Source organism: Hemitrygon akajei, chromosome 11 (assembly GCF_048418815.1).
Source record: "Hemitrygon akajei chromosome 11, sHemAka1.3, whole genome shotgun sequence".
Lineage (NCBI taxonomy): Eukaryota > Metazoa > Chordata > Chondrichthyes > Myliobatiformes > Dasyatidae > Hemitrygon > Hemitrygon akajei.
The window spans coordinates 113,439,896-113,466,940 of NC_133134.1; the positions used below are offsets into that span (position 1 = coordinate 113,439,896).

The following is a 27,045-nucleotide window of genomic DNA, read 5'->3' on the forward strand; positions in this document are numbered from 1 at the left end:
GACTGACGATCCCCAGCAGATTCACAGGTGAAGTGTTGTCTCACCTGGAAGGACTGTTTGGAGCCCTGAATGGAGGTGAATGGGCAGGTGTAGCACTTTGGCCACTTGCAGGGATAAGTGGTGGGAGGGAGATTAGTGGGGAGTGACAAATGGACAAGGGCATCATGGAGGGAATGATCCCTGTGGAAAGTGGAGGGGTGAGGGGGAGGGGAGGAAAAGATATGTTTAGTGGTAGGATCCCTTTGGAGATAGTGGAAGTTGTGGGTGCTGGTGGAGTGGTAAGTAAGAAAAAGAGGAACTCTACCTTTGTTAAGGTGGTGGGAAGATGAGGTGACCATGGATGTCTGGCAAATAGAGGAAAAGTAGGTGAGAGCAGTATCAATGGTGGAGGAAAGGAAACCTCATTCTTTGAAGAAGGAGGACGTTTCTGATGCCCAGGAAAGGAAAGCCACCTACTGGGAACAGGTGGAGACGAAGGAACTGAGAAAAGGGAACAGCATTTTCACAGGAGACAGGGTGGGAAGAGGTATACTCAAGATAATGATGGGAATCAGTAGGCTTATAAAAGATGTTGGTTGATAGTTTTTCTCCAGAAATGGAGACAGAGAGATCAAGAAAGGGTAGGAAGGTGTCAGAGATGGACCAAGTGAATTTAAGGGTAGTGTGGAAGTTAGAGGCAAAGTTGATAAAATTGAAGAGCTCAGCATGGGTGCATGAAGCAGCACCAATACGGTTGTCAATGTAGCGGAGCTGGGGAGTATTACTGGGGAAGCTTGGAACATGGACTGTTCTACGTAGCCCATGAAGAGGCGGGCATTGCTGGGGTCCATGTGGGTCTGGAGGAAGCGGGAGGAGCCGAAGGAAAAGTGTAGAGCATTATTGTTGCAATTATATTCTCTGGGGAATTCAGGAAAAATGCTTGCTGCCATGTGAGGGAGTCATATGAAAACATACAAGGTGAAGCATAAGCGATAATGGTATGATACCAGGATTGGAGGGTGAAGAGCAGGTATTAATCTGTAGAGCTGAATCAGCTGTTTCTGTGCTATGTTCAATTTAATTTTGAGTAATTTCTCTGCCCTTTGCCCTCAGAAGACCAAGTATGTGGTACATTTGTTGCTATGGTATTTTATATATGGATTATGATGTCACGCATTTCCTACTTTGCCATCATGGCAGTTATTGTGACAACAAAAGGTTAACGCTGACACGGTCAGTGACTGAAAACTAAAGGATCTCCTGTGGCATACAGTTCCCCTTGTGTTTTTCTCAACTTGTAGAACCTCTATAGATCTGTTCCTTGGGAAGGGATCAGGAAGTTGTGCCACACATTGTGTAAGTATAAGCAATGTTTTGAGATGATGTAGGGTAGATATTGTTTATAAAGTACCAGAAATCTAGTACCTCTTCTCCAGCCCTGAATCTCTTTCACCAATTAACTTCCCAGCTCTTCACTTCACCCCTACCCCACCTCTCAGTTTCACCTTTCACCTTGTGGGTCTTCCTCTCCTCCCTGCACTTTCTTACCCTGACTCTTCATCTTTTTTCCCCAGTCCTGATGAGGATCTGGGCCTACAACGTCAATTGTACTCTTTTTCCATAGATGCCGCCTGGCCTGTTGCATTTTGTGTGTGTGTTGCCAGAAATCTGTAAATTGTTAGGTGTTGTAAAATGGAAATTTATTTCACGTAATGAGAACTTGTTCCTAATGATGCCCCAGTTACAAAGACAGACAAGCTAAGTGGTGACTCTCTAGAAGGTACTTTGCTCTTGATCTTATGGTGCGAGTCATTTGTGCAAGAGACCAATTAATTAATTGATGCAGTTTATGAGCTGACTCTCCCTCTACCCAATGACACCCTTGTTGTTCAAATGTTTGTCAGTCTCCTCCTTGAATATATTCAGTGATTCTACTTCAGCTAGAGAACTCTGAACATTCACAGCCCTCTGAGAGAAAACAATCCTCCTCATCTATCTTAAACAGGAGACCCCTTATTCTGAAACCATGGCTTAGTTCTAGATGTTACTACTCAAGAAAGCATCCTCTCAATCTGTCTCCGAATGTTTCCAAATAGGCCACCTCTTGTTCTTCTAAGCTCCAATGAGAATAGACCTAACCTACTTTTCCTCTTTTGCACTTGTCAGTCCTTTTATTTGGGTAACCCTTCTGTGTAGTGTCTCTGATGCAAATATATCATTCCTCTAATATGAGGATCAAAACTGCAGGCAGGACAGTTTGAGGTACAGTCTCACCAGCACCCTGTAGAGTTTCATCAAAGACCTCTATTTTTGTACTCCTTACCTCTTGCAATAAAGTTCCTATCGGTTTTCCTCAATAATTGTTGTTCCACTACTAGGACTCTCAGCTCCCTCAGTATCACAGTATTCTATATTCTCATTCCTCTTAAAGAAAAATGTGCCTTTTCATCCTTCATAATGCTTTTCCATGCCTCCATGACCTCTGCCAACCCTTGTACAACCAGTCTATTTAAATATCACTGCAGGCTCTTGGTGTTCTTTTCAAAACTTAGTTATCCACCTATTTCTGTGTCAACAGCAAATTTGCAGCAGTACCCTTGGTGTTGTCATCCAATTTAGTAAAATTGATTGGAAATAGGCGAGGGCCCAGCTCTGATCCCTGTGGCATTCAACTAGTTACCGACTGTCAAATCTGTAATAGACCTGTTTATCTGGATTTCTGTTTTGTTTTAGTTTGCCAATCCCTTTTCCATCTCAATATATAATTCCCAACTCCATGATCTGTTGTTTAGGAACTTTTTATCTGGCACCTTATCAAATACCTTCTGGAAATCCAAATACATTACATCTCTTGGTTCCCCTTTGTCCACCATTTTTTGCATCCTAAAGGGCCCTAGTAAATGTGTATGGCATAAATCCCTCTTTCAGAGATCACCGGCTCTGCTAAAGGTGTTGTTATTGCCTCCTTAATAATGGATTCCTGCATTTTCCCTATGATGGTCCATATTTCCCTGCTTACTGCCTCCCTCATTTCTTGAATGGTGGCATCACTCTTATGGTCTTCCAATCCTGCAGGGTCTCATTCTCACTTCTTCCCTCTCCCACTGGGTAGAAGATACGAAAGCCTGAAAGCATGGATCATGAGACTCAAGGACAGCTTCTATCAAACCGATATCAGATTCTTGAATAATTTAATTCCCTAGTACGATAAGATGGCCACCAAACCTCACGATCTACCTTGCACCTTCTTGTGTACCTGCACTGCATTTTCCCTGTAGCTCTGTAGTTGTACCTCAATGCACTGTGTAATGATCTGATCTGTATGAACAGTATGCAAGACAAGTTTTTCACTGTATCTCAGCATGGCAGAGCATATGCCCCTCATGGGTTTGTTCTCCCTGTCACTCCAGATAATTGGAAGAACCTTGCATATTCATAGAAACATAGAACACCTACAACACAATACAGGCCCTTCAGCCCACAAAGCTGTGCTGAACATGTCCTTACCCGAGAACTACCTAGGCTTACCCATAGCCCTCTATTTTTCTAAGCTCCATGTATCCATCCAGGAGTCTCTTAAAAAACCCTATCGTTTCCGCCTCCACCACTGACGCCGGCAGCCCATTCCACGCACAGTGTACATAAGCATATGTTATAAAGTCTTTTTGAGTACTTTGAGATATAACATATAAAGTAATCACGTTTATCTACAAGCTGGCATGTGTAAGCTATTTATATGTTGAGACTTTTGAGATATTAGTGTAAACCAAATGAGATTATCAGTCTCACTGGTAATAGGATTTTTGATTTGTTGAGGGACCAAACATTCCTAGTCATGGGGGGGGGGGGGAATGGGGAAGCAGGAAGGTCTGGGATTCAGTTATGGGGAGGGAGGGGGAGGGGGGAGAGGGAGAGGGAGGGAGGGAGAGAGAGAGAGAGAGAGAGAGAGAGAGAGAATGAATGAGAATGAATGTGTGTGTGTGTGTGTGTGTGTGCGTGAGTGAGAGTGAGAGAGTTGCCTTCACTATGAAAGGGCACAACATTCACTCCTGTAGTTGGTTTCATTGCTGGCCTATTAAAGAGATACTTAGATTGATTTCTCTTTAAAGGTCACATGTACATGGAGATATACATTGAAATGCGTTGTTGCTATCAAATCAAATCTGTGACAGCTGTGCTGGGCAGCCTGGAAGTGTCACTATGCTTCTGGCACCAATGTTACACGCCCATAACTCACTAACGCTAACTATACACCTTTGGACTGTGGGAGGAAACCAGAGCACCCAGAGGAAACCCACGCAATGACGTGGAGAATACAGACTCCTTACAGACAGCAGTGGGAATTAAACTTGAATTTACAGTAAAAGCACTGCACTAGCCACTATGCGACCATGCTGCCCCATTTTATTTATTGTCAATGTTTAAGCCTTAAGACTAGCTGCATCTATTCAAATTTTTATTTGGTAGAGGTTATTCTTTTTAATGGAGCTGCAATTTTTCAAGATCTCTGTGTCCTTTTTGAATGCGGTGGCCAGTTTGAACCTGAAATCACTTTGAGGTCTGCACTACACTACCGGCACCTGCTGGTCACGGCTGATTTTTATATCGATGGACGACAGAAGGCATTCTATCCCGATGCATCACAGCCTGGTATTGCAACTGCTCTGCCTGAGGCCACAAGAAATCGCAATGGTTTGGAGTCAGCTCAGAACATCACAGACACTATCCTCTCCCCTTCTGTGGACTCTGTCTGGATTTCTCGCTGACTCAGTAAAGCAGCCAACATAATCAAACACCTCACTCACTCTGGACATTCTCTCTTCTCTCCCTTCTTATCGGGCAGAAGATACAAAAGCCTGAAAGCACACACCACTAGGTGCCAGACTAGCTTCTGTCCTGCTGCTATAAGACAACTAAACAGACCTCTTATATGAGCAGGTAGCCTCCTGATCTCACAGTCTACTTCGCCATGCCTTCCAGCTCATTGGCTGCCTGCACTGCACTTTCTCTGTAACTGCAACACTTTATTCTGCATTCTGTTATTCCTTCTCTCTTGCACCACCCCAGTGGACCAATGAGTGTGGCTGGCATGCAAACAAAATGTTCTTACTGTAGCACGTGACAATAACGAACCAGTTTACCAATTGGTCATGAAGGTAGAGTTAAAGACAATAGAGATAACTCGGCTGAAGCAATCCAAGATTGGCAGGAACTGACACCACCCACAGATAAAGGCAGACATTTCATTTCTGTTTTACACTGGACTGGAACACTCTACACCATATATGTCAAACTTAAGGCCCGCGGGCTAAATCCGGCCCGCGGTGGAATTATCTTTGGCCCGCGAGATAATATCTAATTACTATTAAAGCTGGCCCCAGTAATCGAAACGCCTATGGCGTATGATATGGCTAATGCTGAGTTTATTCAGGTACCAGGTTTTCAGGGTTTTTAGTGTTTATTCGGCAGTCTTGCTCGGCAGTCTTCTTCATAAGAAACGGAATTTGTAAAGTGAAACACTTTGTAGTTATAGCAGAGACTGAGACACATGAGAGCAGGCTGAAAAAACGGAGGCAATGAAAGCTGCATTTGCACGCGTCCGACTGATCCGGCCCGCATGAAGCTGCATTTTGCTCAATCCGGCCCGTGACCTAAAATGAGTTTGACACCCCTGCTCTACACCATGGTAGCAGAGCAGTAAGCATATCACTTTTCCGTTCAATTTATGTGAGGAGTTTGTATATTTTCTCAACGATGGTGTGAGTTTTTTCTGGGTGCTCCGGTTTCCTCTCACATTCCAAAGATGGCCGGTTAAGATTAGTGAGGAGTGTGCATGCTAGGTTGACACAGAAGCTGCACAGTGCAATCTGCACTTATTTGATTTGATGCACTGTGTGATGAAATATTTTGATGTACGTGTGACATACGAAGATAATCAAATGAATGGTAAACACTGAAGATTGCTTGTAGTCATCTGCTGACCGAATCTCTCTTATTCTGTTTGCAGTTCTGCAGATCATGGCAGTTTTGGAAGCTTTCAAAAGATGGTGGTACAGAAAATGTTCATGCAACGTTGAGGAGGATGAAGAAGTAGGTTGCTAATTTTTATAATGGAGAGAAAATTAACCAATTTTATATGTTTAGAACAGATAATCTGCGAGTGCCTGAAAAACATTCATCGTCTGGATTTCCTCACGAAATGTCTAACTTGGTTTCCAGTGAGGTGCAGGTATTGATTATAACCAATGTTTTGATGCCAAACTCTGCCAGCTTCTCAGAGAAATCAGTGTTGGCAGAACACTGCTTTTGCAATGGCCAGAAGATTGACTTCGATGGCACAAGACTCCCTGCCACACCAATGGCTTTTGGGAACACCTGGTAAAGGAAACCATTGAAATAAAACCATTAACAAAGAGAACATTTTGCTCTAAGTAGGAACTGGAATTTGATTGTAAACAAGGTGGGAGACCAGAAACCTGATTGGATGACGACTAACCAATCAGCAGGGACAGAAGACAGGCGTATAAATACCACTGGACTAGACATGCCCAGGTATCATTCCTGAAGAAGATGGCAAAGTTTGTCATTGGTTATGGTCAATATTTTCACCTGGCTGGAAGCCCGAGAAGAGTTTATTTGTAGTGGGATTAGTTGAACTACACACAATGTGACTGTATTTAAACAACACATACAAAAATGCTGGTGGGTCTCAGAGGTCAGGCAGTATGTATGGAGGAGATATTTTGGGCTGGACAAGAAGGGGGCAGAGGCCTGAATAGGAAAGTGGGGGGAGGGGAAGCTGTACAAGCTGACAGGTGATCAGTGAGACCAGATGAGGTGAATGATGGGTTTTTATGGGGAAGGAGAGGACAATGTGAGAAGCTGAGGAGGGATAGGTGGAAGAGCTGAAGGAGGAGGACAGTTGTACTCCCCTCCACCCCACCCCCTCCTCATTCTTTCTTCTGCTCCCTTCCTTTCATTTCCTGTTGAAGGATTTCGGTCCGACACATTGACTGTTCGTTTTTCTCCATTGATGTTGCCTGACTTGCTGAGTTCCTCCAGCATCTTGTGTTGCTCAAGATTTCCCTCATCTACAGAATCTCTTGTGTGAATAGTTTTAAAAACTCAACAGGTGCCAATGGTGGCACCAAAACACCTTTATGTGGACAATGTGTTCTTTACAAGTTACTGGGTGGCATTGTTTTGGCTGTCTGTATTATAATTAGTAGGAAACACCTTTCATACACAGTAGAGTCAGATTTCATGTTATGGAATCTTAATGAATATTTTGAGATGCAATGTGTACAGTCAAAAGATTTAAATATTTATAGGATTGCTTGTTTGGTTGTCCATTGTATCTTGACATTGGCAATATTAAAACCTGTGTGGGAGAGTTTTTAAAGTGGAAAGGCCATTGTACTGGGGCAGTTCCACTCTCAACGCTGGTAGTCTGGGTCCAGCGGTGCAAGTAGTCATCACAACTGGAGTCTTCCTTGGCTGCAGTGGATGACCATGACTTCTGTGGCTTGTCATGCCCTTTGCTCTCCACGAAGTGATGCAGAAGAACCCTCCTGGCCGTTGGATCTCATTGTGAGCATGTTATGTTGGCGTGGAATATGTGAGACTCTACCTAGCTGCCCCCAGCACATCCCCAACTTGTGCATGTCATCAATGCAAGCAACGCATTTCACTGCACGTTTCCATGTACATGTGATAAATGATTCAGACTGAATCTGAAGTCAGCCTGTGAAGATGATTCATTGCGGCAAAGCAGATTTTCACAAGACTCTACTGCCCAATGCGATGACTGCACGAACACAAGCGTAAGCTAAAGGGGGAGTATACTGCACAGTATATGTTGTACACGTAGAGTATGTTTGTAATATCCTGTGTTCACCTCACCTGGTGCTGACAGGTTCATCTCTGCCTTCTTCATTCCCTCTCCATCAGTCTTCTGCCACTGACAGGTGGTCATGGACTGGGACCATTAACTCTCGCTCTTCTCTCCACAGGGGCAGCTTGACCTGCTGCACGTTTCCAGCACCTCCTGTTTTTATACTTCTATATATACTTTTTATACTTTATACCTCCTGCTCTATACTTCAGCCGTAAGCACACCTTGGGGGTTGGCAGCAGCATTTGTTTCTGGGATTTTTGCAATTTTGTGAGAAGCAATGGGGACCTGAGTGAAGAATGCATAGCCTTAATATAAGCTGTGTCATTGTTTAAACATCACCAACCATTGAGATGACGTGCTGTGTGGCATGATATCTTACAAGTCAAAGGCAAGTGTATTGGGACTAAATATGCATTGAAAAGGTTTGTCTTTCTTCACTGCACTAAAAGGCTGTTTTACTCAGCACAGGGAATCCCCAATTAAAAGGTGACGACATTAAATCATGATCTACACAGAAAGAGCATGTGGAGCTTGCGGCTGCAGTATCTTTGGCACCAGCAAGTGTGAGGAGCAGGAACACTGTCCTCAGCAGCATAATTCACAGCTTACTGTGGTTGCCACGGAGAGGGGAGAGTGCTTGTGGCCAAACCCCTCCTTCCACCCGCAGGCCTTCATGGACTGGTTCATTGTGCGGCATGAAGGCTCATCACTCACATGGAGGCTGCAATAGATCTGGGCTGGCCATGAGCGTGAAGGTCGAACAACGTGAGCCCAGCAGCAGTACAACAGTGATGCTCAAAGCCGTCAGCTCAGGCAGAAATTGGCAAACAGCTACATACCGCAGCAACGCCAGAACGATCCCAACGGGATCTTACTTCACCAGCTGTTGGAAACGTGGCTTTTGGTCTGCACATTGTGGTGCCCTTTTCCATCAGCGAAGCACAACTCAGTGTCTCAGGAGCTGGTTTCAACACCTGGACAGAGGGCACTGGTAAACATCAATACGCTAGGGTGAATCTCACCTGGAAGGGCCCAGTCCAACTCCCTGAGGACAGGACTTTCCACCACTAACTGCTGCATCAAAAAAACTTGTCAGGGTAATTTTCGCAATGGTCTCCCAGGATGATATCCAGCCTTGCTTATGTCTCTGCCATTGATCAAGATGGTGCTGGTGAACCATGGCGACGTGTTGCGGGCAGCTTACAAAACTTCTAAATATACTTCTTCTGAACTACTCTCACTGCAATCTGCAGCTTGTAATTTCCCTTTAAGTAAAATATCTTTGAACCACCTCAATGAACTAATGATTTCACGATCTTCTAAAGGACTCCCTGGACTTAACTCCTGAGGATGTGGGTACAGCACCTTTAAGTGGACAAAGGTACATTGACATGGCTGAAAGAGAGGGAGTAGGGGAGGACTCCAGCAAATGTATAGTCACTGGAGAACAAGATTGAGAACCTAAGGGCAAGATTACTATATTGGAGGGAAATGAAGAATTGCTGTGTTCTCTGTTTCACAGAGACATGGCTCACTCCTGACATGCTGGATACATCAGCAAGACCCAAAGACCTCTTGACACACAGGAAGAACCAGACTGCTGATTCAGAGAAGAAAAAAGTAGGGTGTCTGTGTTTCATGATAAACACTTGGTGGTGTTCAGATGCAGCAGTCTTGTCGCACTCTTGTTCCCCAACCTGGAGCATCTACTGATTAAGTGCCAACTGTTCAACTTAGCAAGAGAATTCTCCTCTATGATCCTAACTGCAGTTAACGTACTGTCAAAGGCCGATGTTAAGCAGGCACTCGAGGTACTGAGTGCCACTATCAGCAAACAAGAACCAGCCAACTCCAAAACCTTTCAAATCATGGTTGGGGTCTTCAATCAAGCTTGTTCGAAGAAATCTCTGCCCAATTATCATCAACATATCACCTGTAGCACTTGGGGATCCAACATACCATTGCAACACACACAAAATGCTGGAGGAACTCAACAGGCCAGGCAGCATCTATGGAATGAGTAAATAGACGACATTTCAGGCTGAGACATCTTCTTTAGTACTTGACCACTGCTATACTACAATTAGGAAAGCCTACCGTTCCACACCTAGACCGCACTTCGGGAAATCTGATCATTTGGCTGTCCTCCTTCTCCCTGCATACAAAGAAAAGCTATAGAGAAAGGCAGCAGAGATAAGAACAACAAAGAGGTGGTTGTGGGAGTCAGAGGAGCGGCTACAGGATTGCGTCAAGTCGGTGGACTGAGCCATGTTCGACGATTTATCAGAGGATCTGAATTAATACACCATGGTTGTCACAGATTTTATAAAACAGCTGTAGACGAGCGTGTCCCCACAAAATCGTTCAGCGTCTTCCCCAACCAGAAGCCCTGGATGAACCATGAGATCCACAATCTGCTGAGGGCCAGATCAGTGACATTCATTTCTGGCGACCATGTAAAATATAAAAGGTCCAGGTTCGATCTCCAGAAAGCCATCTCACGTGTGAAGTAGCAATTCCAGACCAAACATGAATCACTGAAGGAAGCTCAACAGCTGTGAAGACTAGAACCTCTTACAAAGTGAAACCAAGTGACACAGGGGACAACAAAACTTCATTCTCAGACGAACTCAATGCATTTTATGTTCGCTTTAACTGTCAGAACATGGAGGAACCTTCATGACCTGATGACCTTGTGATTTCCGTCTCTGAGGCTGCTGTGAGAGCATCCTTCAGGAGGGTGAACCCACAGAAAGCATTTGACTCAGCTGGGGTACCTGGCTGAGTACTAAAGACCTGTGCTGATCAACAGGCTGGAGTGTTCACCGATATCTTTAAGCTCTCACTTGGCATTCTGAAGTATTCACCTGCTTCAAGCAGACTACAATTATACCAGTGCCTAAGAAGTACGAGGTAACCTGCCTCAGTGACTCATCCAGTAGCACTTGCATCCACAATGCTGAAGTGTTTTGAGAGGTTGGTGATGAAGCATATCAATTCTTGCCTGGGAAGTGACTTGGATCTGCTCCAATTTACCTACCATCACAACAGGTCAACAGCAGATGCTATTTCATTGACTCTTCACTCAACCCTGGTAGACCTGGACAGCTATGATGTATACATCAGGATCCTCTTCATTGAATATAGCTCAGCATTCAATTCCATCATTCCCTCAAAACTATTCAATAAGCTTCAAGACTTTGGCCTCAATAACTCCTTGTGCAACTGCATCCTTGATTTCCTGACTTGCAGACCCCAGTCAGTTTGGATTGGCAACTTCACATCCTCCACAATGTCCATCAGCACAGACGCACCACAAGGCTATGTGCTTAGTCCCCTCCTCTACTCACTTTATACTTTTGCAAGGATCATCCCTTGTAATAATGATCAGAGAAACACAGAGAGATCTCTATTTACCGACAAGTACCTTTATTGTCTAAATTAACAAGTATGTGAATTCATACACTAAATAAATTCATTGCACTAACTAAATTTTCCTGACCTTCAATGAATAGTCAATGAAAAGAAAAGGTATTACCCGGGAAAGGCGTCTATGCTGGCCAGGCGTTCCCCGTGGTCCCGAACTCCACGTACCGTGGGGTCCTCCTCATCCGCGATGGTTGTTCTCTGATTGCTGAAGAGTTATCATCATTAAGTATTTGGAGTTCCTGACTCTTGTAGTGTTCCTCACCAGTTGAACTGGTGGATCTCCATCTCATTGGCTCAAGGTTACCTGACCTACCTGCGTCACCTTCTTACTGGTTCTAGTCCAGGGCTACAACCAACGTTGTTTCATGGTTCTTCCCCCACCAACCTTGTGCATTTGTGCCTTTCAACTCTGACTGGTCCAAATCAGTTAAACTAGGCAACCCAGACAGAGTCTAACGAGATTACAGATTGCCTCTTTCGTAGGTCGGGCACTTCACATAATAAATCGCTATTCATCTGAGAATGATCTCAGGTTTAGCAACCTGAAGCTCATTATGCCCACATTCAATTGCTCCAATTATATTACCCCAGAGCAAGGATCCGTTCAGAGTCCATAAAATGGGAAGAAACAAAGACAATTGGTTTATCCCCTGTCCTTGATTCATCTGAATCTACTAATTTGTAGACTGTAGTTCCTTCTGACCAACAATACTTTTGATTGTCAGGTTAAGAACAGCTCCAATGCCATATTTAAGTTTGCTGATGACACCACTGTCATTCGCCAAATCAAAGGTGGTGACAAATCAGGATATAGGAGGGAGACTGGAAATCTGCCTGTGTGCCACAACAACAACCTCTCACTCGATGTCAGCAAGATGAAGGAGCTGTTATTTTACTACAAAAAGAGGAAACTGGAGGTCCATGACTCAGTCTTCATCAGGAGATCAGAGCCGGAGGGGTTCAGAAACTTTAAATTCCTTGGTTTTCCTCGGTGTTACTATTTCAGAGGATCTGTCCTGGGTTCCACACATAATTGCCATTCCAAAGTAAGTACAGCAGTGCCTCCTACTTTTGTAGAAGTTTGCGAAGATTCAGCATGTCATCTAAAACTTCTATAGATGTGTGGTAGAGAGTATGTTGACTGGTTGTATCATGGCCTGGTATGGAAACACCAATGCCCTTGAAAGGAAAGCCTTCAAAAAGTAGTGGATGTGGCCCAGTCCATCATGCGTAAAGCCCTCCCCACCACTGATCACATCCACAAGGAATGCTGTGGCAGGAAAGCAGCATCCATCATCAAAGACCCCCACCATCCAGACCATGTTCTCTGCTTGCTGCTGTGATCAGGAATGTGGTACAGGAGCCTCAGGACCCACACCACCAGGTTCAGGAACAGTTATTATCCTTCAATCATCAGGCTCTTGAACTAGAGGGGATAACTTCACTCACCCCAATACTGAACTGATTCTACAATCTATGGACTCACTCTTAAGGACTCTATAACTCATGTTCTTGATATTTATTGCTTATTTATTTATTATTATTATTTTTCTTTCTATATTTGCAGTTTGTTATCGTTTGCACATTGGTTGTTTGTGCTGTTGGGTGTGGTCTTTCATTGATTCTATTGTGTATCTTGTATTTACTGTGAATGCCCACAAGAAAATGAATCTCAGTATGTTCTTTGATAATAAATTGACTTTGAACTTAAGGAACAGAGGAGGGAGGCCTTTCAATATTCAGCAAGCTTGGGACTGATCTACATCTAACTCTCTGTTGCATGACCTTTTGTAAGTCGACCTTTCTCACCCTTGAACGACTTAATTAATCCAGATCTGAGAGAAATTTATTACAGGTCATCACTGTCCTCTGCTTGAAAAATTGTTTTCTCCTCTTGCTTCCCAACTGTTAAGCACCAATTATAATATCATAACTTTTTAATATCATACCACCAAGACACTGCTCCTTACTTTTCTACTACTTTGACTAGATTGAATTGAATTGTCTTTCACATACACGAGGAGTAAAAATCTTCACGTTACGTCTCCATCTAAATGTGCAATGTGCAATCATAGTAATTTATAATAAATAGAACAGTCAATGTAATATAGAGTACACTCAAATCGGCGTGAATTCATCAGTCTGATGGCCTGGTGGAAGAAGCTGTCCTGGAGCCTGTTGGTCCTGGCCTTTATGCTGTGGTGCCGTTTCCCAGATGGTAGCAGCTGGAATAGATTGTGGTTGGGATGACTTGGGTCCCCACTGATCCTACGGGTTACTGCTCTTCAGTCTTAGGAAGTTAATTTACAAAACTTGTAAATTGAACTTAACCACTAAAGCTTCAATATTAGACTAGAAAATTTAATTGTATCCCTTCAAATTCAATGTATTTGTCCAGAACAGGAAGTATCCTCAGAGAAAAGTGTATTCTAAATTCTATTCTAAATTTTCTTTACACTGACTTAAATTTCATTTCTTAACTTGTTTTGTGCAGCTCTGATCATCCATAACAGGGATGATATCAATAAGATTAAAAGAGTGCAGAGAAAATGTACAAGTATGTTGTAGGGACTCGAGGAGCTTTCGGGAAAACTCCTTTGCCGTTCAATAAATAGATGAGTAGGTTAGGTCTTTAATCCCTGGAGTACAGGAAACTGTGCAGAGCTATTCAAGATTATGAGGGGTATAGATAAGGTAAATGCAAGCAGGCTTTTTCCACCGAAGTTGGGTGAGACTAGAACTTGAGGCCATAGATTAAGGGTGAAATGTGAAATACCTAAAGGGAACATAAGGATGAGGGATCTTCTTCACTCAGAGGGTGGTGAGTGTGTGGAGTGATCTGCCAGTGGATACGGTTCAATTTCAACATTTAAGAGAAGTTTGGATAAGCGCATGAATGAGACAGGTATTGAGAGCTGTGGTCCAAGTGAAGGTTGATGGGACGAGGCAGAATAATAATTTGGCACAGACTAGATGGGCCAAAGGGCCTGTTTCTGTGCTGTAGTGCTCTATAACTATGACTAATTCTTTTTGAAATAACATCCGTCCCTACACAATCCCTACAGTCACTTCACTCAATATAGCTTGCACGACCTTAATTGTTTTTGTTTGCTGGATGTTAAAACTCAAGGTTTTTCTAACCATTTGTCACGACCCATCCATTTTAAATGAGGATGATTGACTGCTCATTCTGGTGAGTTGTTTCCTCTCTGGAAACAGCTAGTTGATGGAAATAATGTCACAAACTGCCGGGACTGGAAATCTGAAATAACAGCAGCAAAATCCAGAACTACTTTCGGGTCAGGCAGCACCTGTGGAAAGTTATCGTTGCTGTCCTGGAACATTCACCGGAGCTGGTAAAGAGAGATTTGCTATTTTTATTTCATTTAGTCGAGAGCCCTGAAATGGGATGAATTGATCTGGAGATCTGCATGATCACTGCATAAATTGTTTGAATGTAGATGAAATCATTTAAAACTATTAGAGGATGAGGAGGAGACAGGATGGAAGAAAGTCAAGGGGCAGCGATCTGAACAAACGGATAGACAGCAATTGTACATTGTGACACCGAGGAACAAGAATACTAATTAAATACCACCAAAGATCAATGAATTTCCATCCACTCTCAGCCAGTTGTAGTTACCACAAAACAAACTTAAACAACTTGATCTTTGCAGCATTTCAGCCCTGCTTTGGAATAAAAACTTTCCATTTGTACTCGTTGAAAGGTCAGAGACAGCGAGTAAAGACTACTTAAGGTACAGAAAGCAGGCTTCAGTGCTGAGTGGCTGTTTATCAGCCTGTAGAGTCAATGTTTATCTCACAGAGAGCACAACTTAAAAAAAAAATTACCTCATCGCAGATTGTGTGACCTTGCTGTGTTTGTTACTGGAATGTTCTCTTTGAGCCGGTACCAGCAATTCCAAATGCAAACCCTTCTCTGATGGTCTGATTTTCTGTTGACTGAGGGAGATTTGACATGACGGCAACAGGAGGGATTATTACGAGAACGTACACCAGTTCTCATTGGGGGGGGAGGGGGGGCTCAGCGGTGGAAAGGGTGAACAGCTTCAAGTTCCTGGGCATCAACATCTCAGAGGATGCATCTTAGTCCAACCCATTGATGCAGTCGTGAAGTGGACATGCCCGGGGTGTACTTCATTAGGAGTTTGAGGAGATTTGGCAGGTCAGCAATGGCAGCGAGCGTTCTGACTGGCTGCTTCACCATCTGGTGTGGAGGCTCCAATGCTCAGGATTGAAAGAGATTGTAGAGCGGCGTGGACTCATTCTGTCCATCATGGGCACATGCCTCCCCACCCCAAAGATGACATCTTCAAAAGTCAGTACCCATCAGTAAGGAGCCTCACCATCTGAGACATTACTACCTCCAGGGAGGAGGTACAAGAGTCTGAAGCCCCACACTCGGCATTTTAGGAACAGCATCGTCCCCCTTGCCACCAGATTTCTGAGTAGTCCGTGCCGTTCCTCCTTTGCACTGTCAATCTATGTTTATTTATTTATAAGACCTTAAGACATAGGAGCAGAATTAGGCCATTCAGCCCATCAAGTCTGCACTGCCATTCCATCACGGCTGATCCCGGATCCCACTCAACCTCATACACCTGCCTTCCCGCCATATCCTTTGACGCCCTGACCAATCAGGGAAAAATCAGCTTCCGCCTTAAACATACCACGGGCTTGGTCCGCACCACAGCCTGTGGTAGAGCAATCTACAGATTCACTACTCTCTGGCTAAAAAAAAATCCTCTTTACCTCCATTCTAAAGGGTTGCCCCTCAGTTCTGAGGCTGTGCCCTATAGTTCTGGACAACCCCATCATAGGAAACATCCTCTCCACATCCAGCCTATCTAGTCCTTTTAACATTTGGTAGTTTCAATGAAATCTCCACGCGTTCTTCTAAGTACAGGCCCAAAGCTGCCAAGCGTACCTCATATATTAACCCCTTCATTCCTGGAATCATCCTCACAAACCTCCTCTGGACTCTCTCCAATGACAACATATCCTTTCTGAGATATGGGGCTCAAAACTGTTGTTAATACTCCAAGTGCAGACTGACTAGTGTTTTCTAAAGGCTCAGTATTATCACCTTACTTTTATATTTATTTAGTTATTATTGTTCATTGTAACTTATAGTAATTTTGTCTTGCAATGTACTGCAGCCACAGATCGACAAATTCAATGACATCTGTCAGTGACATGGTCTTGATCCTGATTCTGGTTCTGATTCGAATTGTGAAGCATCCAGATTGACACTGCCAATTCAGCTTGATGAATTAAGTGACAAGTTCGGATTGATTTCAATGACAGAGTTTTAATGAAGCTGTGCAGGGTCCCTGGACAGCCCTCAGAATGAAGAATTCCACCACTAAATCCCAGACAGTCTGCCATCAAGGGCAGCCTAGCCATGCATACGGCACCACCAGTTCCCTTTCTGACCGGAGGTCAAAAGCTGGAGCTCCATCACCCCATTTATGCCCTAGGTTGTTTCCAGACTTTGTATGATAAAACAGACAGACTCTCCCCTCACAACTGGCCTTGATGCTGGGACCAAGCCCAGAGGCTCTAGGAGAAGCCTGGAATGGGAAGTAGGAAAGGGGAAGGAAAAACAGCTGAAGACTGGAATCCTGCCCCTGTCTATTGCCACATCCACCGGATGCGGAGCGCCTGCTTGGGAGAAAGTACAGCAGGGGGAACGCTGGGGAACTTCATTGTTTGAGCTGGACCCTGGTGCTCCAGCAGCTCCTTCCCACAGGGCTGGAGCTGAGTTCACCCCCGGCTCATGGCTATAGCGCGGGATGCACGACTTCAGCTACTGAGGGAGAAACAAATGCAGATGCTGAGCTGGGACCACCGTCTGGCTGTCGTAAACCAATATGGTGGGGGGGGGGAGGGTTGTCAGTGTAAACCGACTGAAGTACATCATAACTGCGGGTGGGTGGGGTCAGTGTGCACAAACTGACATTCACCGATAACCGGCGGGTGGGGGGGGGGGGGGGTTGTCAGTGTAAGCTGACTGACATACACTGATACTGTAAGTGGGTGAATTACACCACTCTGCTTGCTGTGGAGTGTTACAAGTGCACTTCTGCTGTCCGAAGTGTGACGAGCTGCATTAGATGAAGTGATACATCACAGTGCAGTTTCCTCTCCTCTTCTGTCTGAATCTGAAACAATTGAGACCTGGAACACATGAGAAGAAATGGTATTTAAGTGGGCTGAACCACTGGGGGAGGTTGTATTGACAAATACAAGTGGGTTATATTCACAATGGATGTGGTTCAGTTACGATTGACACTGTGGGACAGTAGCCCTTGTTACTCACCCCTTAAAGTATTAAATATGCCAAATGTGTTAAAGGAATACATAATCAATCTCTCACCGGTAAAGTTAAGCAGCCAGTAGTTAGTTTCAGTGTCTGTTCAGTATTGTTCCCTCTATGTTGATACACCAGATTGAACAGATCATTCATTTGAAAACAAAATGAATTCCCTCATTTGGGAACCATGCTGAGTTAGGTTTCATCACAAACACAGGAAAATCTGCAGATACTGGAAATCCAAGCAACACTCACAAAATGCTGAAGGAACTCAACAGCCCAGGCAGCATCTGTGGAAAAAAGTACAGTCGATGTTTCAGCTGAGACCCTTCATCAGGAAAAGAAATAAAGATGAGAAGTCAAAGCAAGAAAGCGAGGGGAGGGGAGGAAGAAGTACAAGGTGGTAGGTGATAGGTGAAACCAGGAGAGGGGAAAGGGATGAAGAAAAGACCTGGGAAGTTGATTGGTGAAAGAGATAAAGGGCTGGAGAAGGGGGAATCTGGTAGGAGAGGATAGAAGACCATGGAAGAAAGGGAAGGGGGTGGAGAATCAGAGGGAGGTGATAGGCAGGCAAGGAGAGAGAGGGAAATGGGAATGAGAATGGTGAAAGTGTGGGGTGGGCATTACTGAAAGTTCGAGAAATTGATGTTCAAAGAATGTAGACAGGTGATCTTCCGATCTTTGCTAGATGTGAGATAGATTGTAGACAGGCGATCTCCCAATCTCCCAATCCGAGATCTTCCCCTTTTTCCATGGTCCTGATGAAGGGTCTTGGCCTGAAATGTCGACTGTTTACTCGTTTCCCACCCCGTTTTGTCTGAGTTAAATTGTGTCGTGTGGCACAATGGCAATTTAACAGTGCAAGGCTATTACAGCTTGGGGCATTAGAGTTCAGAGTTCAGTTCTGGTGTCCTCTGTAAGCAAGTTTGTACATTAGTTCCTGTGTGCCCATGGGTTTCTACCAGGTGCTCTGGTTTCCTCCCACAGTTCAAAGATGTACCAGTTAGTAGGTACATTTGCTCACTGTAAATTGTTCTGTGACGAGGCTAGGATTAAATTAATGGGTTGCTGGGTGGTGTGCTCAGTGACCCAGAAGTACGTGTATTGCACTGTAGCTCCGAATAAAAATTATTAATAATATTAATAACTTACTTCTAGAGCAATTTTCATACAGACAATGTAGCTCAAAGTGCTTTACAAAGGGATAAAGTGAAAATAAAAGTCAAAAAGATGTCAGTTAAAAGCAAGGTTAAATAAATAGGGTTTGAGCTGGCATTTAGAAGTGTCAACTGGGTCTCGCATCTCTTATAGTTTAAGGGATTGAGTTCCACAGTTTATGAGCATAGTTAAAAAGCTGACATGCCAATTTTCTTTTGAGGGAGACGGGTTAAATTTAAGAGACCAGCAGAAGAAGACCCGAGAGCTCGAGCAGGATTTGTGATGTAGTCCAGCTCCAGGCCACTGAGAGCTTTAGAAACAAATGTCCAGGGTTAAATTAACCCTGTGCCTGTAAAAGCAGGCTTCCTTATCTAATGAGCATTTCACTTCCAATGAGCTGCCCAGCCACAAAAATTAGGCTCTCAGCTGTGATTTAATTGTTGCTTGCAGATTCTTGATGATCTGTTCCTTTGTGAAGAGTTGCCCCTGCAGCTCCAATCTCAGCCCTTACCTGCCCTGAGTGTGGTTCAAGGTGACCTGAACCGCCTGACTCCAGCAGTGAGACACTTTGTGGAAGAAAGTGCGAAGCTGTGTCAGCCAGCCAGCATTCACATCTGCGACGGCAGCGAGGAAGAGAACAGGCAGCTGCTGTCCCTGATGGAGGGGCAGGGAATGATCAAACGCCTACACAAGTACGAGAACTGGTGGGTAGCTTCCCTTTCTGCAGCGCATTCGGGTACAAAACTTTAATTTCCAAATCCCTCACCATTAACAATCACAACAATTACCATGGCCACAAGAGCAAGGAGGCAGTGTATTGTCTGGCCTGTAACCTTTAACCTGTCTACCCGTAACCTTTCCACCATCTACAAGTTGGGATGGCGATGGAATGTGCATCCTCTGCTTATCAGGATGAGCACAGCTCCCAACAAAGTCAACCAGCACACCATGAATGAGATCAAACCACCACCATCATCATTATTATGTGCCGTGTTGTGTGACGTGGGTGATCCATCTGTCTTTAATCTGAAAAGTTCTAATAAGCTCTTCAAAACTTTTTTGCCTGTCCTTCCCTTGATGTAGCTCATAAATGTCATGCATTGTTGATCGCAACTTTTCTTCCAACAATTTTTCCTGTCACTGTACGATGTTCGAGCTTCTCTTTCCTCGGTACATGTCCCAGAAATTCTAGCTGTTGTTTCCTGATTGATGATATCAGCTCTCTACTTATTCCAGCTTTTCGCAACACTTCCCCATTTGTTACTCTGTCCTTCCACGATATTTTCATTATTCGCAAAAACCACATTCCTTCATTTTGCTTTGGTACTGTCCAACATTTGCTTCCATACGTTGGTGTGGAATGAATGTAGCTCTGCAGCACTCTGAGTTTCCAACTCATAGAAATGATGTTCTTTAGCATCTTTGCTAAATGCTGAATAGGTACATTCTTAGAGCTTCTCTTTCATATTATGCCTGGTATACTGCTAATCTACCTTAGAAACTTCTTGCTATAAAATTTGAATAGGTCAAGCGAGAGAACACAAAACTATCTAACTCCCCTCTTAATCTGGACAAAATCACTTGTCTCATTTTCAGCTCTCATTCCTGCTCATTGTTCCCAATACACATTTCTGATCATTCTGATATCAAACCAGCCCACAACGTTGCTACCCCATCCATCACCCTAAACATTCACTTCCTCCATTGCCAGCACACAGTGACTGGTATTGATATTGGAATTGGTTTTACTATTGTCACAAGCACAAGTGCCAAGCTTGTCAAATATGTTGTTCATACATATTACATCATTACACAGTGCATTTGGGTAGAACAAGGTAAAACAATAACAATGCAGAATAAAGTGAATATGTTACCAAAAATGTGCGTGTTGCAGGTAAATGATAAAGTGGTATATCATAACGAGGTATATTATGACTTCAAGAGTCCATCTTATCCTACAAAGGAGACTAATAACAGTGGGATGGTGTAAGGAAATGTAGAGGAGGTTTGACCCAAAGCAGAGCAACTGAGATGATTTAGCGGTGCATGATAAATTTAATAATCAACTTCAAAATAACAAGCCTTGAGAGGCCACAAAACAAGGGAGATCAGATATGATGCTCACAGGCAACAAGATAACTGAAGGCTAGGAGAAACTGGTTGAGGCTGGCTGGTTCAATGAGTGAACAAGGACTATGGATGAGAGCTGGGTTTAAATAGGCTGCAGGTGATGAGTTGGAAACGAGTGGCAGGTGTCTCCTAGTTGAGTGAAGACTGAGAGGTGCCTTCCTGTGAGAGCGTGATACCTTTGAAGTTTACCCCCTCATCTTAAATGCATGTCTCTTGTATTAGTTTCCTTGCACTAATAATAATCCATACAAAGTTCTTAATGTGCTTGATGGGATTCCCAGGCTGTGGTTTCTGTAACCAGGATCGCAGTTCCAAAATAAAGAAATCAGACTGGAATATCTTCACAAGAGTATTGTGAATCTTGGCAGTGTTCTACCTAGGACGGCAGTGGAGGCTCAGTCACTGAGTGAGTTCCAAACTAAGTTTGATAGAGTTCTGGATTTTAGGGGAAATGAGGAATGTGAGGTCAGTGCAGGAAGTGGAAGATCAGCCATTGAATGGCAAAGCAGGCACGAGGGGCCAAATGGCCTCAGCCTGCCTCTTTATCTGATGGTGAATGAGCAGGGATCCAGTTCCTGCAACGTCCAACACAGAGCAAGAATTCTCATACCGAGGACAGTGAGAAATAGTTATTTGTACAGTAGTGAAGAACAAAGTGAAACAAGAGGTTAACAAAGTGAAAATTTGAGGAATTGTTGCTTGACCTATAATAGTAATAAATGAATTACTATTATTTTGTGAGCATATTATTTCCACTACCTCGACAATGTTGGCAGGACTTGATTGAGGTTGTTCAGGCACCTAATTAGCTGCACATACCTATAATATCATCGCACTCTTTATGGCAAATGTGCAGTGATCCACTTGTTGTAACATTTTGCACAGAGGGAGAACTTCTAGTTTGCAAAGTGACAGGGAGGAACACTCATTGATGTAAAACAAGTGGCAAATATCAGCGTGGCTGATCATTACAGTTAGAGACAGAACGTGGATCCAGGCCAGATTCCCCATCTGGTGAGACAGAGGAGGAGCAGGGTCAGGAAGCACCCCTCAGTACCCAGAGCCTCCGCCTGGTGCAAGCTGTGCATCTCAGACCGTGCGGATCAGATGGCCCAAAGCCTGCCAAACAACAGAGTGGCAAAGATTTGATGAGGACATAGATCTAGTGTTGGAAACAGTGGCCAAAGGTGGCGTGGAGAGGAGATTGCAGATAATGCCAAGAGTGATCATAACATTGGCAACAGAAAGATTTGGTACCGAGGAAGAGAAGCAGGCTAAACAGTCATATGTTAAAAACAACAGAGCCACCAAAATCCACAAAATCCTGAAAGAACTCAGGCGCTCAAGCAACAACATAAACTGGCAAACCGTGAGGAAAGGGCACCACTGGAAGAGCTGCCTGTGCTGCTGAGGAAAAGGCTCATAACTCTGAGAAGAGTGGAGCTACGTCAGAGGCACAGGAAAGATCTGCATTTGTCAGTAACCCATTTCAGTTCACCAAACAGCTGCTGTGTCGGAAGAGAAGCGGAAAGCTGTCCTGCACAAAGGAACAGATGGACCACCATCTTCGAGGCACCTTCAGTAACCCGGACAGAGGAGTTGAACTGGGAGACTGTGAGGCCCTCATTACCCCACAGAACCAACAGAGGCTTTCCACCTTCAAGGAGGTTCAGCAAGTAGTCAGGAAAGCCAGAGCTGGCTCAGCGCCTGGTCCGAGTGGCACCACCTACAACATCTACAAACACTGCCCTCGGCTTCTCCGGTGGCTGTGGACAATCCTCAAGGTGGTCTGTAGGAGAGGCAAAGTGCCCAAGCAATGGAAGTATGCAAACAGAGTGTGGATTCCAAAAGAAGAGAACTCCAAGAACATCAGCCAGTTTAGGATAATATCCTTGTTGAGTGTTGAAGGGAAGCTCTTCTTCAGCATGGTGGCAAAGCACCTGACAGAATACTTCCTGAGGAACAACTACATCAACACCTCCAAACAGAAGGGTGGTGTTCCAAGGGTACCAGGCTGGTTGGAGCATACTGGAGTCATCACACAGCTCCTGAGAGAGACCAGAGAGAATAAGGGTGACCTAGTGGTTTTGTGGTTGGATTTGGCCAATGCCTATGGATCAATCCCCCACAAGGTTGTTGAAGACGCTCTGAAGAGGCACCATGTTCCTGTAGGAATCAGGGGTCTCCTTACGGACTACTACAACGAGTTCCACCTGAGAGTCACAACAGGGCCAATAACATCAGACTGGTGCAGGCTAGAGATTGGTATCATCACAGGCTGCACCATCTCAGTCATCCTTTTCGCCCTGGCAATGGACATGCTGGTAAAATCTGCAGAGCCAGAGTGTCGAGGCCCGAAATCAAGATCTGGGATCCGCCAAACACCAATACGAGCCTTCATGGATGATCTGACTATCACTACAGAGTCAGTACCTGGTGCTCAGTGGATTCTTAAGGGGCTGGAAAGGTTGATGAGGTGGGCAAGGATGTCCTTTAAGCCTGCAAAATCAAGATCTGTACTGCTGAAGAAGGGGAGAGTACAGGAGAAATTTCATTTCTCTATTGAGGACATTCCAATTCCTACCATCACAGAGAACCTTGTTACAAGTCTTGGGAAGATGCTTGATGCAACACTCAGAGATAAGGCAGCAATAAGAAACACCTGTGGGTAGTTTGAACAATGGTTGCAAGAGGTTGACAGGACTGGCCTTCCAGGGCGGTTTAAGGCCTGGATTTACCAGCATGGTATACTACCAAGAATCTTCTGGCCACTGCTTCTCTGTGAGTTTCCAATTTCCACTGTTGCTGAATTAGAGAGGGTCGTCAGCCGGTCCCGCGGAGATGGCTGGGTTTACCAAGGAACATCAGCAGCTTCGCTCTGTATGGGAAAACTGCAAACTGAGGCTCCCCCTGAAATCCATCGAGGAGGAGTTCAAGGTTTTGCGATCAAGAGAGGTGCTGCAGGTCCGGGAATCTTCAGATCCACAGGTAGCTAAAGCAAGAGTGGCAGTGAGAGCTGGAAGAAAGTGGAGAGCCGAGGCTGCAGTGGAAGAAGCTGAGGCAAGTGCTGGTGGGGGCAGTCGCCAAGGGAAGAGTTGGACTTGGAAGCCTTGAAGTCCCCCATTTTGACCAGGTACAGGGGAAAGAGCAACGAGAACTGGTCCAGAATGAAGCAAGGGCAGCTGTGGAGGAGGAGAGGACCAGCAAAGCAGTGGCAATGAAACAGCAAGGAGCCTGGACCAAATGGGAGCAGGTGATCGAGCAAAAGATCGCTTGGAACGATCTCTGGAAGGTGGATCCACACCGCATCGTTCCTTATCCAGGCTGTTTATGACGTTCTTCCTAGCCCATCCAACCTGCACTGCTGGGGCTTTTGCAGAATGACCAGCTGGCCCCCTCTGTGAGAAGACCGGTACGCTGGAGCATATTCTGAGCTGCTGCCCCAGAGCTCTTGCCAATGGCCGTTATCGGTGGCGGCATGGCCAGGTCCTCCGGACAATCCCTGAGACAATCTGCAGCACCCTTAACATCTGCCGGAAAACAAGTCCGGTCAAGAGGAGAAAAGACCAACAGAACACCAGAAAGCAACCGGGTTGCTCTTCACTGCGCAGGACTGGAAGCTAAAAGCAGACCTGGGGAAAGAGCTGCGGTTCCCTCCCCACATCACAGAGACTACATTGCGGCCTGACATTGTGTTGTGGTCCGACTCATCGAAGCACGTTCTTATGCTTGAGCTTACCGTGCTGTGGGAAGAATGTACGGAGGAGGCCTACGAGAGGAAAAGAGCCAAGGATGAGGATCTGAAGAACAGCTGGCGAAGAAGAGGCTGGAGAGCAAAGTGTTGGCCCGCGGAGGTCGGGCGTCGTGGCGTTGCTGGCCAGTCGCTCTGCAAAGTATACACTGCACTTGGAGTCACGGGAGAGAGAAGGAGGAGAGCCATTTCTACCACCTCAGACGCAGCAGGGAAAGCGTCGAGATGGCTCTGGAAAAAGAGAGCAGATCCGTGGGTTGCTGCTAGGGCACAGGTCGGGTCTGATCAACCCTGATCGGGTCACCTGGGCAAGGATGTATGATGTTGAAAGACCCGAAACACCTGATGACCCCAGGTAACATCACTGATGATGTGCCCTAACTTAGCATCGTGCAGATGTTTCTGTAAGAACCACCTTACAGAACTGGCTTGGGCATTTAGAGTATTGGTGGCAGAAGCCCGCCCTTGGTTCTGAATGATTACACATTACAGTGGTGTGGTGGTGAGGCTGTAACTGTGAGGATTGACTGACCTTAACGACGAGTCACCACTGCTCATTCTCACCACCTACAGCTGGCTGGCTCGCACAGATCCCAAGGACGTCGCTCGTGTGGAGAGTAAAACGGTGATTGTGACCCCCGAGCAGAGGGAAGCGATTCCCATAGCAAAGAACGGAGTGAGCCAGCTTGGGCGATGGCTGTCGGAGAAGGAGTTTGAAAAGGCCTTCAATGCACGATTCCCAGAGTGTATGAAAGGTACAGGCATTAATTCAACCTTCCACCCCTGTACATTGACGTGAGTTGTGCTCATTCACAATGTAATAATTATGCCAGAGTTATTGAACCTTCCATGTGGATCTGTCCAAGCCTCAGCTACATGTCCATTGGCCACATCTCTCACCACTCAGGATACTAACCTGGTTTCTGATCTGTGTCACCCTACACCTAACCCTGCAGTGACAATGTCAGCTTACAAACACAGATATTACAAACAAATTTCCTAATAGCACTGCTTGTGTAAATCAGAAACCCTACCGTATCTCACAATTTCAATTGTATAAATCAAAGACACTACCGTATTTCACAGTGTAGATTGTACAAATCAGAGACCCTACCGTATTTCACAGTGTAGATTGTACAAATCAGAGACCCTACCGTATTTCACAGTGTAGATTGTACAAATCAGAGACCCTACCGTATTTCACAGTGTAGATTGTACAAATCAGAGACCCTACCGTATTTCACAGTGTAGATTGTACAAATCAGAGACCCTACTGTATTTCACAGTGTAGATTGTACAAATCAGAGACCCTACTGTATTTCACAGTGTAGATTGTACAAATCTTAGACCCTACCGTATTTCACAGTGTAGATTGTACAAATCAGAGACCCTACCGTATTTCACAGTGTAGATTGTACAAATCAGAGACCCTACCGTATCTCACAGTGTAGATTGTACAAATCAGAGACCCTACCGTACTTCACAGTGTAGATTGTACAAATCAGAGACCCTACCGTATTTCACAGTGTAGATTGTACAAATCAGAGACCCTACCGTACTTCACAGTGTAGATTGTACAAATCAGAGACCCTACCGTATTTCACAGTGTAGATTGTGTAAATCAGAGACCCTACCGTACTTCACAGTGTAGATTGTACAAATCAGAGACCCTACCGTATTTCACAGTGTAGATTGTATAAATCAGAGACCCTACCGTATTTCACAGTGTAGATTGTACGAATCAGAGACCCTACAGTATTTCACAGTGTAGATTGTATAAATCAGAGACCCTACTGTATTTCACAGTGTAGATTGTACAAATCAGAGACCCTACTGTATTTCACAGTGTAGATTGTACAAATCAGAGACCCTACTGTACTTCACAGTGTAGATTGTACAAATCAGAGACCCTACCGTATTTCACAGTGTAGATTGTACAAATCAGAGACCCTACCGTACTTCACAGTGTATATTGTACAAATCAGAGACCCTTCCGTATTTCACAGTGTAGATTGTACAAATCAGAGACCCTACCGTATTTCACAGTGTAGATTGTACAAATCAGAGACCTTACCGTATTTCACAGTGTAGATTGTACAAATCAGAGACCCTACCGTATTTCACAGTGTAGATTGTACAAATCAGAGACCCTACCGTATTTCACAGTGTAGATTGTACAAATCAGAGACCCTACCGTATTTCACAGTGTAGATTGTACAAATCAGAGACCCTACCGTATTTCACAGTGTAGATTGTACAAATCAGAGACCTTACCGTATTTCACAGTGTAGATTGTATAAATCAGAGACCCTACCGTATTTCACAGTGTAGATTGTACAAATCAGAGACCCTACTGTATTTCAC

At 44.6% G+C, this 27,045-nt stretch overlaps 1 protein-coding gene across 1 annotated transcript in view; it reads left to right on the plus strand.

The window, feature by feature from the left end:
- Positions 1–27,045, plus strand: part of LOC140735926 (phosphoenolpyruvate carboxykinase, cytosolic [GTP]-like) — a 54,646-nt gene that overhangs the window by 18,339 nt on the left and 9,262 nt on the right. The window contains exons 2-4 of the mRNA XM_073061538.1: positions 5,987–6,069; positions 19,251–19,504; positions 25,255–25,436. Coding sequence (XP_072917639.1) covers positions 5,987–6,069; positions 19,251–19,504; positions 25,255–25,436 — 519 coding nt within the window. The remainder of the gene's footprint in view (positions 1–5,986; positions 6,070–19,250; positions 19,505–25,254; positions 25,437–27,045) is intronic.